Below are 17,612 nucleotides of genomic sequence, written 5' to 3'. Positions count from 1 at the left end.
CCAAAGGTTGGAGGTTCGAGCCCACCCGGTGGTGGTGCGGCGCTTTTTTTTCTTTGCGCTGATAGCTTTGAAGATATGTTCTGATGGTGGTGAGAGTGGAGCAAGACTGTCCCCGTGGCGCTATTGGCTAGCGCGATCGGCTTGTAACCGAAAGGTTGGAGGTTCGAGCCCACCCGGTGGTGGTGCGGCGCTTTTTTCTCTTTGTGCTGATAGCTTTGAAGATATGTTCTGATGGTGGTGAGAGTGGAGCAGGACTGTCTCTGTGGCGCTATTGGCTAACGCGATTGGCTGTTAACCGAAAGGTTGGAGGTTCGAGCCCACCCGGTGGTGGTGCGGCGCTTTTTTTTCTTTGCGCTTGTAGCTTTGAAGATATGTTCTGATGGTGTTGAGAGTGGAGCAAGACTGTCTCCGTGGCGCAATTGGCTAGCGCGATCGGCTGTTAACCGAAAGGTTGGAGGTTCGAGCCCACCCGGTGGTGGTGCGGCGCTATTTTTCTTTGCGCTGATAGCTTTGAAGATATGTTCTGATGGTGGTGAGAGTGGAGCAAGACTGTCCCCGTGGCGCATTGGGTTAGCGCGATCGGCTGTTAACCGAAAGGTTGGAGGTTCGAGCCCACCCGGTGGTGGCGCGGCGCTTTTTTTCTTTGCGCTAATAGCTTTGAAGATATGTTCTGATGGTGGTGAGAGTGGAGCAGGACTGTCTCCGTGACGCAATTGGCTAGCGCGATTGGCTGTTAACCGAAAGGTTGGAGGTTCGAGCCCACCCGGTGGTGGTGCGGTGCTTTTTTTTCTTTGGGCTGATGGCTTTGAAGATATGTTCTGATGGTGGTGAGAGTGGAGCAGGACTGTCTCCATGGCGCAATTGGCTAGCGCGATCGGCTGTTAACCGAAAGGTTGGAGTTTCGAGCCTCCCCGGTGGTGGTGCGGCGCTTTTTTTCTTTGTGCTGATAGCTTTGAAGATATGTTCTGATGGTGGTGAGAGAGGAGCAGGACTCTTTCCGTGGCGCAATTGGCTAGCGCGATTGGCTGTTAAACGAAAGGTTGGAGGTTCGAGGCCACCCGGTGGTGGTGCGGTGCTTTTTTTTCTTTGGGCTGATAGCTTTGAAGATATGTTCTGATGGTGGTGAGAGTGGAGCAGGACTGTCTCCCTGGCGCACTTGGCTAGCGCGATCGGCTGTTAACCGACAGGTTGGAGGTTCGAGCACACCCGGTGGTGGTGCGGCGCTTTTTTTTTCTTTGCGCTGATAGCTTTGAAGATATGTTCTGATGGTGGTGAGGGTGGAGCAAGACTGTCCCCGTGGTGCAATTGGCTAGCGCGATCGGCTGTTAACCGAAAGGTTGGAGGTTCGAGCCCACCCGGTGGTGGTGCAGCGCTTTTTTTTCTTTGCGCTTGTAGCTTTGAAGATATTGTTACGGAGCTCGCAAACACACGGAAGAGAGGAATGAGCGTATTTCCTATATTTACATGCCAAAGTGACGCTTCAGAGCTGCCAGTCTCTCGCGCGGCGAGTCCACTTCTTTTTCATCGAACTGTTGTCCACGACGGTAGAGCCATGCCCACTGCCTCGTAATATCACCCCCGGCGAACAAAGCGCCGTCACGGCGCCCCTAAGTCAATCAGGACTGGCAGTATAGTAGGGCTTTAGGCGCGACACATGAACAACATCAGTAGATGGTGTAGCAGAGGATGAGTGCGGTTGAACGGGAGTGATGAGGTAGTCGACGTCGGTGACCTTGCGGAGAACTTTGTAGGGTCCTGTGTATCGTGGGAGGAGCTTCTCGCACAAACCTTCACGTCGATACGGCGTCCAGAGTAGGACAAGAGAGTCATCAGGGTAGTCAACGTCGCGGTGCGAGTCATCGTAGCGGACTTTTTGTGCGGCCTGAGAAGCACTGAGCCGAGTGTGCGCGATTTGGCGAGCGACGCGGGCTCGAGAAGCAGCGTCCTGCGCATACACCGTTGGTTGGATAGTAGCAGAAGGAAGGAGTGTGTCGAATGGCAACGCAGGGTTGCAGCCGTACAAAAGAAAGAATGGAGAGTAGCCGGCGGTGTCATGTCTTGACGAATTATATGCAAATGTAACGTAGGGGAGCATTGCGTCCCAGTCACGGTGGTCAGCAGAGACGTACATAGACAACATGTCTGTAAGAGTTCGGTTGAGACGCTCCGTGAGACCGTTAGTCTGGGGATGGTAGGCAGTAGTAAGGTGATGTTCGGTAGAGCAGCTCCGGAGGATTTCGTCGATAACTTTTGCGAGGAAGCAGCGGCCCCGATCCGTCAAAAGCTGGCGCGGAGCTCCATGCCGCAGAATGACGTCATTTAGGAGAAAGTCTGCGACGTCTGTAGCGCAGCTAGTTGGCAATGCACGAGTTATCGCGTATCTGGTCGCATAGTCGGTTGCGACAGCGATCCACTTGTTGCCTGACACGGACGTCGGGAAAGGTCCGAGCAAGTCGAGGCCGATGCGGAAGAATGGTTCCGGGGGAATGTCGATAGGTTGGAGCAGGCCAGCCGGACGGAGAGCAGGACGTTTCCGACGCTGGCAGCGCTCGCAAGCAGCGACATAACGGCGCACAAATTTATACATGCCAGGCCAAAAGAACCGTTGCCGCACGCGGTGATAGGTGCGTGAAAAACCCAGGTGTCCCGCCGTCGGTGCGTCATGCAGATGTTGAAGAATAGTGGCACGCATGTGTTGGGGAATAACTAACAAATATTCCGGGCCATCAGACTTCATGTTGCGACGATACAGAATGTCGTTGCGAAGGACATATTGACGGAGAGAAGGGTCGGAATGTCCTGAAGATACTCGCTGAATGACCTTCTTGAGGGTTGCGTCCCGGCGCTGCTCTGTGCCGATGTCGTGCAAATCAGATATGGCGAGCACACAAGAATCGCCTTCATGGACAGCGAGGCTAGCAGGGTCCACCGGATAACGCGAGAGACAATCAGCATCTTGGTGCAACCTGCCCGACTTATAAATTACGTCGAAGTTATACTCCTGGAGACGTAGAGCCCAGCGACCTAGGCGACCAGTTGGGTCCTTGAGCGACGACAGCCAACACAGAGCGTGGTGGTCCGTAATAACTGAAAACTCGCGGCCATACAAGTAGGGGCGAAATTTCGCTACAGCCCAGACCAACGCAAGACACTCGCGCTCTGTTATCGAATAGTTTCGCTCAGATGTGGAGAGAAGGCGGCTGGCATACGCAATAACACGCGTTTGGCCTCCCTGGTGTTGAGCGAGGACGGCGCCGATTCCGTGAGCACTGGCGTCTGTGCGTACTTCAGTCGTCGCAGACGGGTCAAAGTGAGCCAGTATTGGTGGTGAAATGAGCAGGTCGATCAGCGTGGAAAACGCAGCTGCTTGGTCTTGGCCCCACGAGAAGGGCACGTTCTTTTTGAGAAGATCAGTTAGTGGTCGTGCAATTATAGCGAAATCGCGTATAAAGCGGCGGAAGTACGAGCATAAGCCCACAAAACTCCGAACATCTTTGGTTGAAGAAGGCAGAGGGAAATTCTTGACAGCGCTAATCTTGTCAGGGTCAGGTCGGACGCCAGCAGCACTTACAAGATGACCAAGGATCGTGATTTGTTGTCGGCCGAAATTGCACTTTTTCGAGTTCAGCTGGAGTCCTGCTCGACGAAAAACGGCTAAAATGGTCGACAAACGAGTTAAGTGAGTTTCAAATGTTGGGGAAAAAACAATCACATCGTCGAGGTAGCAAAGACAGATGGACCATTTATAACCACGAAGAAGAGAGTCCATCATGCGTTCGAACGTTGCCGGGGCGTTGCACAGCCCAAAAGGCATAACCTTGAACTGATAAAGGCCGTCCGGTGTGATGAAGGCAGTCTTTTCTCGGTCTAAGTCGTCGACAGAAATTTGCCAGTAGCCCGAACGCAGATCAATAGATGAGAAGTATCGCGCGCCATGAAGGCAATCAAGGGCGTCGTCGATTCGTGGCAGCGGATATACGTCTTTGCGGGTTATCTTGTTCAAGGCACGGTAGTCAACGCAAAATCTCCAGCTGCCATCCTTCTTTTTCACTAAAACAACAGGTGACGCCCATGGACTTGAAGAGGCCTCTATGACTCCTTTGGAGAGCATTTTCTCGACTTCTCGTTGTATGACCTGGCGTTCGGACTGGGAAACACGATACGGTCGCCGTCTAACAGGATTAGCATCGCCGGTATGTATTTGATGACGCACGAAGGACGTTTGCCCTAAAGGGCGGTCATCGAAGTCGAAAATATCTCGGTAGGTAGTCAGAACGTGGTGAAGTTGCGCCAACTGACAGGGCAGAAGATCAGGGGCGATCATCATCGTGATTTCGTCGCTAGGTGCGTTTGCTCGGCTGGCTGCAGTAGGGGACGAACAGTCTTCAGGGTCCAATGCCACGATGCTACATGCATCAAGTGGGGAAACGTGGGCTAACGAAATGCCTTGCGGGAGAACTTGGGTCGAACTACTGAAGTTAAGGAGCGGAAGCTGAACGTAGTTGTCCACAATAGTCACGATTGTATGCGGCACAGCAACACTTCGAGCCAAGAGCACATCCACCAATGGAGACACTATGTAGTCACCGTCAGGAAGAGCTGGTGATATCGTTAAGGCAACACACGTGGTGGCTTGCGGTGACAGCCGAACATAATCAACAGCGCACAAGCGGTGTGACGGTGAGGACGGCACAGGTCCAAGTCGAGGCAGTTCAAGTTGAAGAACGCCGGTTGCACAGTCGATGAGAGCAGCATGGGTGGACAAGAAATCTAAACCAAGAATTAGGTCATTTGGGCACTGCTCAATAACTGCAAAGAGAACAGATGTGGGGTGATCGGCGATAGTGATGCGTGCTGTGCACATTCCTGTGATGGCAAGACTTCTTCCGTCGGCGACACGAATAACGCCAGGGGCAGCCGGTGTGAGCACTTTCTTCAGGCGGCGACGAAGTCGGGCACTCATCACAGAAATATGCGCCCCAGTGTCAACAAGTGCAGAAACAGTCAGGCCGTCAACGTCGACGTCGATCAAATTTCGTCGTGTCGGCAGTACAAGGAGAGGATTTGAGGTCGGTACCGAGGATGCAGCTTCACCTCCAAGAGCTGCACCGCTTAGTTTCCCTGGTGAGAATTGAGCGGGGAGGTCGGGCGTCGTCGTAGAGGAGAAGGGGACGACGGGCGACGTCCTGGCGGCGAACGAGACTGGTGACGTCGAGGCGACGGTGAGCGGCTGTGCTGCGTATCAGGGGCATCGCAGGCGTAGGAATCGACGGGCAGAGGCCGGCGGTAGTTGTCGGCGATCGGCTCAGGAAGTTGGAAACGACGGTAGCTATCGGTGCGGCGAGCAGTGTTATACTGGTTTCGGGACGAAGACCAATGGTTGTGGCAATACCGTGCGACGTGACCTATGCGGCGGCAGTTAAAGCAGATCGGCCGATCATCCGCAGTTCTCCATTCGGCCGGATTGCGAGAGCGTGGATAAGACCTTTCTTGGGGTGGTGACCTGGGGCGAGGCGGCGACCTTGAACGGAAGCCAATTGGTCGAGACTGAGCAACGGCGCAGACATCGAAGCCCAAATTGCTCAGTTCTTCCCGCACAATCGACTGTACCAAGCAAACCTGAGGTACTTGCAAATCGACGTGGCCGTTGGCGGGAAGAGTAGGTGTAATTGCTTCGATTTCCCGCCGGACAATTCGCGTAATTTCAGACGCTGGTGAAGACTGCCGATGGGAGGACAGTCCATCTTCGCAGGAGGACGTCGCTGCGGTGTTCGGCAGTCGAGTAAATGATCTTGAAATCCGCCTGCTTTTGGCCAGTTCAAAACGCCGGCATTCCTCAATAATTTCGTCGACGGTCGCGCAGTTCCGGCACATTAGCAGGTTGAACGCGTCGTCCGCTATGCCCTTGAGGACGTGGCCAACCTTGTCAGACTCCGACATGTCGTTGTCAACTTTACGACATAGAGCCAGCACGTCCTGTATATATGAGATATACGGCTCTGTGGACGTCTGAGCACGTATAGACAACTCCTTCTTTGCAGCCGCCTTTCGACCGATGGGCTTCCCAAATAAGTCGCGAAGCTTTTCCTTGAAGGTGTCCCAACTGCCGATCTCCTCCTCATGGTTCTCGTACCAGACTTTGGCCGTGCCTTTCAGGTAAAACAGCACATTGGCCAGCATAAGAGTCGGATCATACCGGTTGAGAGCACTGGTGCGTTCGTAGTCGGCTATCCAGTCGTCGACATCAACTTGGTCCGTACCGCAGAACGTTCCAGGATGCTTCGGATGCGTCAGCACGTACGTGGGTGGGGGTGGGGCCAGTGGAGGCGTTGCCGTGGATGGTGCGGGCGTCGCCGAAGCCGATGGAGAGGTGGCCGTGGGATCAGTCCCGTGTTCCATCACGGAAACTCCGATTTGACGACCACTGCGGAGCTCCGTTGTATGGCGCTTCGTTACCCAGCACTCCCACCAATTTGTTACGGAGCTCGCAAACACACGGAAGAGAGGAATGAGCGTATTTCCTATATTTACATGCCAAAGTGACGCTTCAGAGCTGCCAGTCTCTCGCGCGGCGAGTCCACTTCTTTTTCATCGAACTGTTGTCCACGACGGTAGAGCCATGCCCACTGCCTCGTAATAATATGTTCTGATGGTGTTGAGAGTGGAGCAAGACTGTCTCTGTGGCGCAATTGGCTAACGCGATCGGCTGTTAACCGAAAGGTTGGAGGTTCGAGCCCACCCGGTGGTGGTGCGGCGCTTTTTTTTCTTTGCGCTGATAGCTTTGAAGATATGTTCTGATAGTGGTGAGAGTGGAGCAAGACTGTCCCCGTGGCGCAATGGGTTAGCGCGATCGGCTGTTAACCGAAAGGTTGGAGGTTCGAGCCCACCCGAAGGTGGCGCGGCTCTTTTTTTTGCGCTAATAGCTTTGAAGATATGTTCTGATGGTGGTGAGAGTGGAGCAGGACTGTCTCCATGGCGCAATTGGCTAGCGCGATCGGCTGATAACCGAAAGGTTGGAGTTTCGAGCCCACCCGGTGGTGGTGCGGCGCTTTTTCTTCTTTGGGCTCATAGCTCTGAAGAAATGTTCTGACGGTGGTGAGAGTGGGGCAGGACTGTCTCCGTGGCGCAATTGGCTAGCGCGATCAACTTTACACCGAAAGGTTGGAGGTTCGAGCCCACCCGGTGGTGGTGCGGCGCTTTTTTTTCTTTGGGGCGATAGCTCTGAAGAAATGGTCTGACGGTGGTGAGAGTGAAGCACGACTGTCTCTGTGGCGCAATTGGCTAGCGCGATCGGCTGTTAACCGAAAGGTTGTAGGTTCGAGCCCACCCGGTGGTGGTGCGGCGCTTTTTTTTCTTTGCGCTGATAGCTTTGAAGATATGTTCTGATAGTGGTGAGAGTGGAGCAAGACTGTCCCCGTGGCGCAATGGGTTAGCGCGATCGGCTGTTAACCAAAAAGTTGGAGGTTCGAGCCCTCCCGGGTGAGGTGTGTTGCTTTTTTCTTTGCGATGATAGCTTTGAAGATATTTTCTGATGGTGGTGAGCGTGGAGCACGATTGTCTCCGTGGCGCAATTGGCTAGCGCGATCGGCCGTTAACCAAAAGGTTGGAGGTTCGAGCCCATTCGGTGGTGGTGCGGCGCTTTTTTTTCTTTGGGCTGATAGCTTGAAAGATATGTTCTAATGGTGGTGAGAGTGGAGCAGGACTGTCTCCGTGGAGCAATTGGCCAGCGCGATCGGCTGTTAACCGAAACGTTTGAGGTTCGAGCCCTCCCGGGAGTGGTGTGTTGCTTTTTTCTTTGTGCTGATAGCTTTGAAGATATGTTCTGATGGTGGTAAGAGTGGAGCACGACTGCCTCCGTGGCGCAGTTGGCTAGTGCGATCGGCTGTTAACCGAAAGGTTGAAGGTTCGAGCCCACCCGGTGGTGGTGCGGCGCTTTTTTTTCTTTGGGCTGATAGCTTTGATGATATGTTCTGATGGTGGTGAGAGTGGAGCAAGACTGTCCCCGTGGCGCAATGGGCAAGCGCGATCGGCTGTTAACCAAAAGGTTGGAATTTCGAGCCCACCCGGTGGTGGTGCGGGGCTTTTTTTTGCGCTGATAGTTTGAAGATATGTTCTGATGGTGGTGAGAGTGGAGCAAGACTGTCTCCGTGGCGCAATGGGCTAGCGCGATCGGCTGTTAACCGAAAGGTTGGAATTTCGAGCCCTCCCGGGAGTGGTGTGTTGCTTTTTTCTTTGCGGTAATAGCTTTGAAGATATGTTCTGATGGTGGTGAGAGTGCAGCAGGACTGTCTTCGTGGCGCGATTCGCTAGCGCGATCGGCTGTTAACCGAAAGGTTGGAGTTTCGAGCCCACCCGGTGGTGGTGCGGCGCTTTTTTCTCTTTGTGCTGATAGCTTTGAAGATATGTTCTGATGGTGGTGAGAGTGGAGCAGGACTGTCTCCGTGGCGCAATTGGCTAACGCGATTGGCTGTTAACCGAAAGGTTGCCCAGGCAGCACAGAAGGTTGGCCCAATATTGGGGATAGATCGGCATTGCCTGGCCCATGAACGGCCCAGTTTTCACAACGTACCGCCAAGATTGGCTATGCCAGCCAAATAGAACGGCGACGTTGGACCAGCGTTGACAACGTACCCCCAATATTGGTTCTGCCAGCCGAATAGAACGGCTATGTTGGACCAGCATTAACAACATTCCGCCAATGATGGCTGTGCCAGTCTATTAGATTGGTTATATTGGGCCAGCTTTCAGAACTTTCCGCCCATATAGGCTGTGCCGGCCTATTAGAACGGACACATCGGGCCAGGTTGTACAAGTAGCAGCCAATATGGGCGGAGCCATCCAATAAGACCGGCATTATTGGCCCGCCGTTTGAACGTTATTGCCGGCGTCAGCTGAAAAGTCAACATCACGATGTCATAATATTAGAATATGAGCCAATTTCTGCGTGTGCTGCTTTTTGGTGCTGTTCTGGCCCCAATTCACGCGCCGATTTTTCAAGTTAGAGAGAGAGTAATATATGTGCCGGGCACAATATTAGAACTATCTTTTCGTCATTAAACCATGCCCCGCCGCGGCGGTCTAGTGGCTAAGGTACTCGGCTGCTGACCCGCAGGTTGCGGGTTCGAATCCCGGCTGCGGCGGCTGCATTTCCGATGGAGGCGGAAATGTTGTAGGCCCGTGTGCTCAGATTTGGGTGCACGTTAAAGAACCCCAGGTGGTCGAAATTTCCGGAGCCCTCCACTACGGCGTCTCTCATAATCATATATGGTGGTTTTGGGACGTTAAACCCCACATATCAATCAATAAATCATTAAACCATGCACAGCTCGTTGAAATGCATAATCTTTGGTTGAAGTTGTGCAAGGTAGACTTTTTAAGTGAGAAAAAATTACCGATCAAGTTTCTCTGTCAGACGTGACGTCCGATGCGGTGCTATCCGTACGTATGACGAAGCTGCTGCGGATACCGCTGTCTTACGCGTGCATGTAGACATCGAACATCTCACGCAAATCTTATCGTATCATGTGTCGGGCTAGCTATCTACGCGACCTATTCTAATCTGTTTTGCGTTCACAGCACAGTACGGTTAACGGCACTTGCTGCTGCTTGACGTGTGGGAAGAGCGGGGGTCGTCAGTTGCGTTATGGTGACTGAATCATACAACATATGCAGTTGCCGTGATCTAACACACAGACGCGCGTGCGCACGCACGCACGCGCTATATTCATGCAACGACCACACGAATTCCCAACAACATCGCAGCGAACGGTTGGTAAGGTGTTGCGGAGTGTGTGGGCGTCGTATAGGGCACCCTGTCGGTGCCCAGCTCGTTGCGAACGCGAATTTCGGCGTGGAACGCATCTTTTTTATGTACTTTTTTTACGTGTGCCCAAAACGGTAGGCTGCGCGATACGAGAAGTACGACACACAAAAAAGAAGAAACGTGAATGCATAGGGCAAATTGTTAATAACAAAAAAACCACGCACGCTCACGCCACTGCAGTGGCGTGAGCGTGCGTGTTTTTTTTCTTATTAACGAAGCACATGTGCTTCCATAAAACATGACAGCCAAGAATGATGAAGTATTCATTTACATACAAATTACTATGAGTTCCCAGTCAAAAAAAATCAATGGGTCCAATTGGACAAATACCAATTGCTACGAATTGGTTCTCGACCAATTGGAATTTCGCCACCAGTTGGGAGCGTACCAATTATATCCAATTGGTAGACCAGTTTACGTCCAATTGGTGAACCATTTGGACAGTGCCGGTGGCCAATTGGTTTTCCAATTATATTTAACTGGACGTAACCGAATCTTAATTGGTGCCCAGCTTTCTTTTCACTGCAACCAGTTAAAGCTAACTGGTGTCCAATTGGTCAACCAATTCTAGATAACTGGTGTCCACCTATTCAACCAGTCAATGTAAATTGGCGTCCAAATGGTTATCCAGTTAAAGCCAACTGGTTATCCAATAGAAGCTGATTGGCGCCCAATTGGTTAACCAGTTGAACACGTATGGTGATCCAGTTAAAGCCAACTGGTGCTCAACTGTTTAGCCAGTTGAACACATATGGTCATCCAATTAAAGATACTGGAGTGCAATTGGTCAACCAGTCAATGACAATTGGTGTTCAAATGGTTAACCAGTTGAAAACATGTGGTGATCCAGTTCATGCCAACTGGTGCCAACAGGTCATCCAATTGAAGCTGATTGGTGCGCCATTGGTCAGCCAGTCAAACACATAATGATCCAGTTAAAGCCAACCGGTTAACCAGCTCACGTGAATTGGTGTCCAACTGGTTAACCAGTTGAAAACGTATGGTCCCCCAGTTAGAGTGAACTGGCACCCAACAGGTCATCCAATAGAAGCTGACTGGTGCCCAAATGGTTAACCAGTTGAAAACATGTGGTGATCCAGTTCAAGCCAACTGGTGCCAACAGGTCATCCAATTGAAGCTGATTGGTGCGCCATTGGTCAGCCAGTTGAATGTACATGGTCATCCAGTTAGAGCTGGCTGGTGTGCAACTGGTCAACCATTTGAAGTGAACTTCTAGCTTGGTCTAGCTTGAACCTAACATTCTTCCATTACAAATTGGTGTTTGGCTGAAATACATGGGCAAAGAGCACACCAAATTGTTAAAGCAAAAATGTTCATCCTGACCAAAATGATCCGGTATGCTTGGTCGTGAGTGATGTGTATTGCACATGCATAAAATAAAAACCATAAAATGAAGGTACTTGATTTACAATAATTTATTACTTGTACAAGTATTGCAAAAGTTGACTGGAAAATGACTAGACCAAATTTGCAGGCACGGCTTACTCTTGACCTTGGAATTTGCTGGCCTTATTCACAGCTTTCCTGTGGCTTAAGGTTGTCCTTCTCCCTGAAAGTGTTGAAAAATACACAAGTGCATGAAAGTTACAAGTTCACATCGCTAATGTTACATATACACATGATGCAACGACATTGTGGTGCTTGAACCACACTACGACTTCAAGGCATGAGAGCTGGCCCTTTGCAACATTTTCAATGGTAGCCTGCTGCAGAACTATCCTTAGAAATGGACCTGTCAGAATATTAGGGATAGGTAATGACATTGCTTATTGCTGTAGGCAGAGTGTGTATCATATTTACGCAAATCTAGGCCAATAGTCTTTCTCAAACTCAAATACTGTCGGGTTGGTTTATATTTGAGTACTTAAAAAATTGTTACAGTTGAGTGATAGCAGTAATTGTTTCCACCAGCATAATAACCATGGATTGATCATGCCATCAAGGCTCATAAGCTTGTTGATTCAAGGTGCACCCCGCAACTCTAGGTGTGGCCAGTAGCATGCTGTACTGTGCAAAATATTTCACATTTTCATTTGGACGCACCGGCTGGCCATCGATTAAGACTTAAGCACATGTGGCGATGGCTGCAAATGTGATAGCAGCCACTGACAAACATGAGAGTGCAACGGATTGCCGACAGCCCTATTGCACTAGGCATTTTCGACTACCTGTTTAGCAGCATGTAAGGCACAGCGCCATTTAAACTTACTGCATACTGCTAATATGCAACAACCCAAATGCGTTGGTGCCATGGTGGAATAGCTAAAACCGCCTTAACTGCACAAAAAAGCATAGCCGCCACATTGGCCCAAAATGATGCACGCAACACCCGCTTATTGTCAGAAGTGAACGCTTACGCACAAGAAAATGTTACTGCACAGACACTGACATAGTAAACAAGCACGGAAAGGGGTCCCAGTGCAGTAATATTGTGACCATACATAGCAGGCTACACATTGTAGCAGGCGCCGGGTTTCAAGAGAACAGCACTGTTCAGCAGAGAATCATTGTACACACAAACACACACAGGAGAAAGCTGGACGAGTTGTCTGCTTTGCTGCCATATCAAACTATTTTGCAATCTCCTTTATGGCTCTATATATATATCTGGGTTCTACTGTATGTGTTTTGAGTTTTTTGCATACTGTAAACGTTTTCCTGCTGGGTCTACATTTGAGGTAACATTTTCTTTTCTTTTTTCTGGCTTCAAACCTTAGGGGGTCAGCCTAGAATTTGGGCCTGCTCAGATGTGAGTAAAGTGCTAACTTGATGTGCTAGGAGCTCAAGACTAGTTTTTACCACATGATCTCACACATACTTCACAGGTGTGAGTAAATGCACTGGCATGGCATTTAATCAGTATGATGCTTTGAACACTTTTTTTTACAAGGCTGCATGTCATTTAAAACTACATACAAGAACCTTCCTGAAATTCATCAAAACACATTTACAACTGCATCTCACCGTTTTGCCATCCTCTCAAGGTCTGCCAGCTTCTCCACCACAAAATGGTTTAGCTGCTTGAGTGCAGCAGGCACAAGGTTTTCAGGAATACCTTGGCGCTGCAGTCGCCGTCTGTAACAATCTAAAACAAAAGGTTCACAGGGCATCACTAACTGGCAAGAAGAAACAGTTCTTAAACAAAAATGGAGTCTATAAGAATATGGTCTGAGGCAGAATGAACAAAGACAGTCTACACCAAAATATCTTAAAAAGCATGGACACTTACCCCGCATCACTTCCACTTTCCAAGGCGTCAGTGGAGTTTTTGCAGGCCGATCCGGAAATCGTGGACACCGCTTTCCTGCAAGACACAAATGAACAGTGGTTAACTATAATACTGCTACTTCTAGTTCACAGCGCTAAAAAAAATTATGGCAGCTTCGCATTAGTGGTGCCAAGCCTGAAGAAACAGCGGAGCGGGGCAGCCTTCCTTGTTGCTCCTTTTAATTTCTCGGTTTCTTTCTTGCTCTTTCTTCCCTTCCTTTCTCTCTCTACTGATTACTTCCTCTATCTATGTCTCTCACTCTCTTCCTGTTTCTCTTTGTCTTGCTCTCTGCTTTTCTATCTCTTTCTCCGAGTCTAGTCTTTCGATCATTTTATGCCTTTACTCCTCTTAGTTCTCTTTCTTCCTCTCCCATGTTTGACATGCTCCACTCCGTCAAGCAGTTTTCATTTAACACTTGCACCTGCTGAACTTGCATTGGGGATTGGCCAATTCCTGTGGCACATACCCACCTAGGAATTTCTTTGCCTTGAACAGAATAAGGCTAGCCTAAAGAGCTTTGTCGTTATAAAAAAAAAAATCTATAGAACAGCAACATACCTTGCAAAGAGCGGTTTTTCAGCTGCTCCTTTGGCCAAATTCCAAGAAGCAGGTCTTTCACAAAAAGAGAATCCTTTTGATGGCCCTGGATGTGACTCCACGCACAAGAATTTATTCGAAGGCCACTGCCAATGTCCACCTGCATCAGAGGAATGTATTGCAAAAAAAAAATCATAACAACCATCTGAAAAAGCAGCATTTACAGTTAAGCAAGCACAAAAAAAATTTCACCTACAACGACAACTGTATGCAAAACTAAACATTCCTGAAGCTGCCCTTTAGATATGCACATTACCGTGGCATTCTCTTTTCTTGGGCAATCATCTGGTGGCGGTGTTGTCTCCCTTGGAATCACATCCATGTCAATATCTATGAGCTCCATCCTTGAGTGCTCCGGTTTGCTCTTAATTGAGCACGCAGCTCTACTGTTGCCTGCACCATCAACATGAAGCGAGGCTCACTACAAACAGCAGAACTCAAGTCACTTTAAGAAGACAGCATTGTCAGCAATCAACATTCAAAACATATGAGTTTCAATATCAAGGCTCTCACCCAAAATATAGCTACATCAAAGAAATTGTACCAAATGCAAGTATTGTATTAACTTGAGTTTTTTTCTTTTTTTTTTTTTTTGTAACTAACAATTTGAGAATGCACCTCATATTAGATGTGAAACCAGGCTACACATAAAACAGCAATTTTATTATTTTGTTTCAAAGCACCTTCAAAGAGCATTCTAAGTGACAATGGACGTGTTGGATCTATGCAATGTTTTGCACATGCAACCACTGCCTGGTAAAACATGAAGAAAATGCAAAAGGATTTGCTTAACAATAAAACAATAAACTGTCCAAAGATATTCGAAAATCATAGGCAGTGGCATCAAGGCGTAAATGAGCATATAGTTGTTGGGTGATGAAGAAGTGCGACAAATTCTTTCATGCTCCGCTGACTTGAAAAGCCTTTTGTGGTCCTATGCAAGGTCGTCACCACTGGTCAGAAGAGAAGCTCTCCAACATAGGATGGCGAGCTCATGTTATAACTGCAATACCCTATATTTTTTTGTAATTTTCTTAAATAAGCAAACTCGCTCCTTATCGTAAGAATGTGTAAACATGGTAGTATGCACAAACATCACTTCGTTCGATTTTGTGGTTTGAAATTGTAAGGAATAGCTTTAAATTTAAGGAAGCCCATAATTCCCCCCCCCTGAAATTTCAGTTTGGCATGTGTATAAACGCGCATACAAATGCATGCATAAACATACATAAAGCATAGCTGAGTGCCCCCTCCCCCCCAAACCTGAAAAAAAAAAAAAAAAATGTGTGACCATGCTACTGGCATACAAATTACAAATAAGTCTACGTACATAGCAGCCACAGAAGCCACAAAACTACGAAAAGCCGAATTCCATACCTTTGCCTTCATCTAAGGCTGTCAGAATTTTTTCCTGCAGCCTCACATTAAGCCGCCTCAGCTCCATGGCCTCCTTTTCTAATGTGTTATTCTTGTTTTGGAGCTGCTCTATTTTTTTGCTCTTTCTATCCATCAGTTGTTCAAGCCTCTGTAGCTTGTTCTTGAGCTCACTGACTAGGCTGCCCCTATCGTCATAGGTCTCCCTCTTTTTTTGTTTCTTTGTAGCTGTTTCCTCCTTTCGGCAGATGTCATCCTTTTTTCTCTTCAGCATGTCCAAGAGCTCCTGTTTTGGGCCAGAGGGCTTTTTCACGGGACGCTGTACACAAACAAAAAAATGTCTTATGAGGCTGTTTAAGTTGTGCAATGCATAAAGAATGATATGGCACTGCATAAACAAGTACCTCTGGCTGGACATCATCTTCATCCTCACTTCCGCCGTCAGGTGAATAAGCCATTTTTTCAAACCTAGGCCTCTGCCGGCTTCCTCCCTCCCCCTCCAAGTCGTCTTCAGATTCTGGAAAATATTGAGGTCGTACACATTGAAAAATGTTACGAGGAAATAATTTCATTATAAGCCATGGATGTGCGACTAGGCTGCACTGCAAGTATAAAGAAAAACACAGAAGAGTGACAACAGATTAAGTGGGAAGGAATATTATGCTAAGTGTACACTTAAATAAGCCTTCTACTTATATGAAAGGATCCTTGAAATTTCCGGTAGTCTTTGTTTCAATATTAAAAAAGTTCATGCTCTATATGCATGTAAGCCTTAAACAGAAGCAGGGAGAATATATATGTGTGTAGTATCACAACCATAAAACATGTGCTCATTAACTGTCTTTGCATAAGACTACTGTATATACTGTATAACTGAGCTCTAGATGTTTGCGTATATGCATTTGTGTAAGGAGAGGTCAAATACGCAATATATACATATATATATACACGCAAATCCTGGTTCCTTTTTTTTTTTTATTTCGGGGAGGGGGGATCTGACTGCTATGGTGAAGATAATGAATTAATGATTATTGCATGAACACAGATGATCAAAAATAATTATTTTATTTGACCTACATAATAGTTGAATGCACTTATGGAAGGGCGCCGCTATGAAGACTACTACAAAGAACGCAGTTTTACAGACTGAGCGCAAGCATCAACTAGCCTTATTATTCACTACGCATGAAAATAAGACCACTTGACGGTTGCACTCGTTCTGTTAAACTCTGTCCTGTGTTCTTTGTAGTCTGTTCTTTGTAGTCTATGCTTGTTTCTGGTGTATCACTGACTGATCAATAAATTCTCTTGCTGTCACAGCCTGAATTTAATTTATGAAATTACCTGCCACAAACATGTAGTATCACCTAGTTTGCGGGAACGAGTCCAGAGGTGGCTTCTCTGGGTTCTCCACACAGTGTGGAACAATGTCTTCATTCTAGCGCCTGCGCAATTTTTCAACTCCACTTAATACGAACAATTTTATAGTCCCATTCGAGTTCGAATTAACGAGCTTTTACTGTATTCTGAAAACATAAAGGCAGCTGGGAAGGACTCAACAAGTTTGCCACGTGCCGTACGCTGGAAGCTTCGCAGACAATAGCGTCAAAAGTTGGAGGAGAGGGGTCTATGATCTGGATCAGTGCATACATTTTAAGGAATATTATCGAGTTGTGCTGTACCGCATGAAGAATAGAAAGAAAGGCGATCCCTTAGATATCCATCTCACTTAGCAACAAGTTTTAGGCATATTAATTGCATTTGCAAGAGCGCAAAAGACAGTTGAGTATATATAGTAATTTTTATACACTAGCTTCATTAGGCCTATTTATAAATAACGGAAGTTGCAAGACTATATTTGAACTACGCTCATTTCAAGACAAAATTATGTTTCATTAATCAAATTATACCTGCCGACCGACCGCACGCACCGGATAGCATCAACGATAGGCATATGCGCACCGCGGAACACAAAAATGCACTTAATGTTGAACTTGACAAGGCAAAATAAATGTGTGCCAGGGTCGCAAACGAAGAGCTTACCTCCCAAAGCTAGGATCCGAGCCCGGTAGTAATCAGAGGTCCCGTCCGGATCGGTCCACTTTACAGAATAGAAGAACTTGGACTTGAAGTCCTTCGCGTGCTCTGGTTTGAAGTTTTCGATGTCGCCAACATCCACAATCGCAAGTTTCCGATCGTCTTCGTAACGTACTTTAGCGTGCGTGATCATTCTGCAGTACACTGTGCCGTTAGTGCACGAAAAAAACACAAAGAGGATACGCAGCCGAATGATCACTTCGCAGGATCGCACGCAAATCTGCGGCCAGCGGTCAGACTGCCGTTGCACGTGCTGAATGTAAACGTACGCGCGAGCCGCGAGCTCGTACTTCAAGCCGACTGGCAGATACAGGTTTCCACGTAAACACATCGTGCTACATAGACGCATATGACTTCAATATTAATATGTCCATTTTATTTAGGTTTTATGAGTATATATTGGTTTACCAGATGTACAGATATTACAGTAAT

At 48.1% G+C, this 17,612-nt stretch overlaps 1 protein-coding gene across 1 annotated transcript; it reads right to left on the bottom strand.

Moving 5' to 3' along the window:
• Positions 1-11,235: 11,235 nt before the first annotated feature.
• LOC119167528 (uncharacterized) lies at positions 11,236-17,529 on the bottom strand. The gene is made up of 8 exons (XM_037419020.2): positions 17,127-17,529; positions 15,488-15,600; positions 15,087-15,402; positions 13,966-14,102; positions 13,671-13,809; positions 13,074-13,148; positions 12,809-12,929; positions 11,236-11,393 (listed from the first exon to the last, which is right to left on the bottom strand). Exons 1-8 carry the CDS (start codon positions 17,527-17,529, stop codon positions 11,354-11,356), a joined length of 1,344 nt encoding a protein of 447 aa, XP_037274917.1. The 3' UTR covers positions 11,236-11,353.
• Between the last annotated feature and the right edge of the window lie 83 nt (positions 17,530-17,612).

The sequence above is a fragment of the Rhipicephalus microplus genome, chromosome 4 (genome assembly GCF_043290135.1).
Source record: "Rhipicephalus microplus isolate Deutch F79 chromosome 4, USDA_Rmic, whole genome shotgun sequence".
NCBI classification, from domain to species: Eukaryota; Metazoa; Arthropoda; class Arachnida; order Ixodida; family Ixodidae; genus Rhipicephalus; species Rhipicephalus microplus.
Note: the sequence above shows the minus strand (reverse complement) of the source record. Positions and strands in the feature narration are given on the sequence as shown.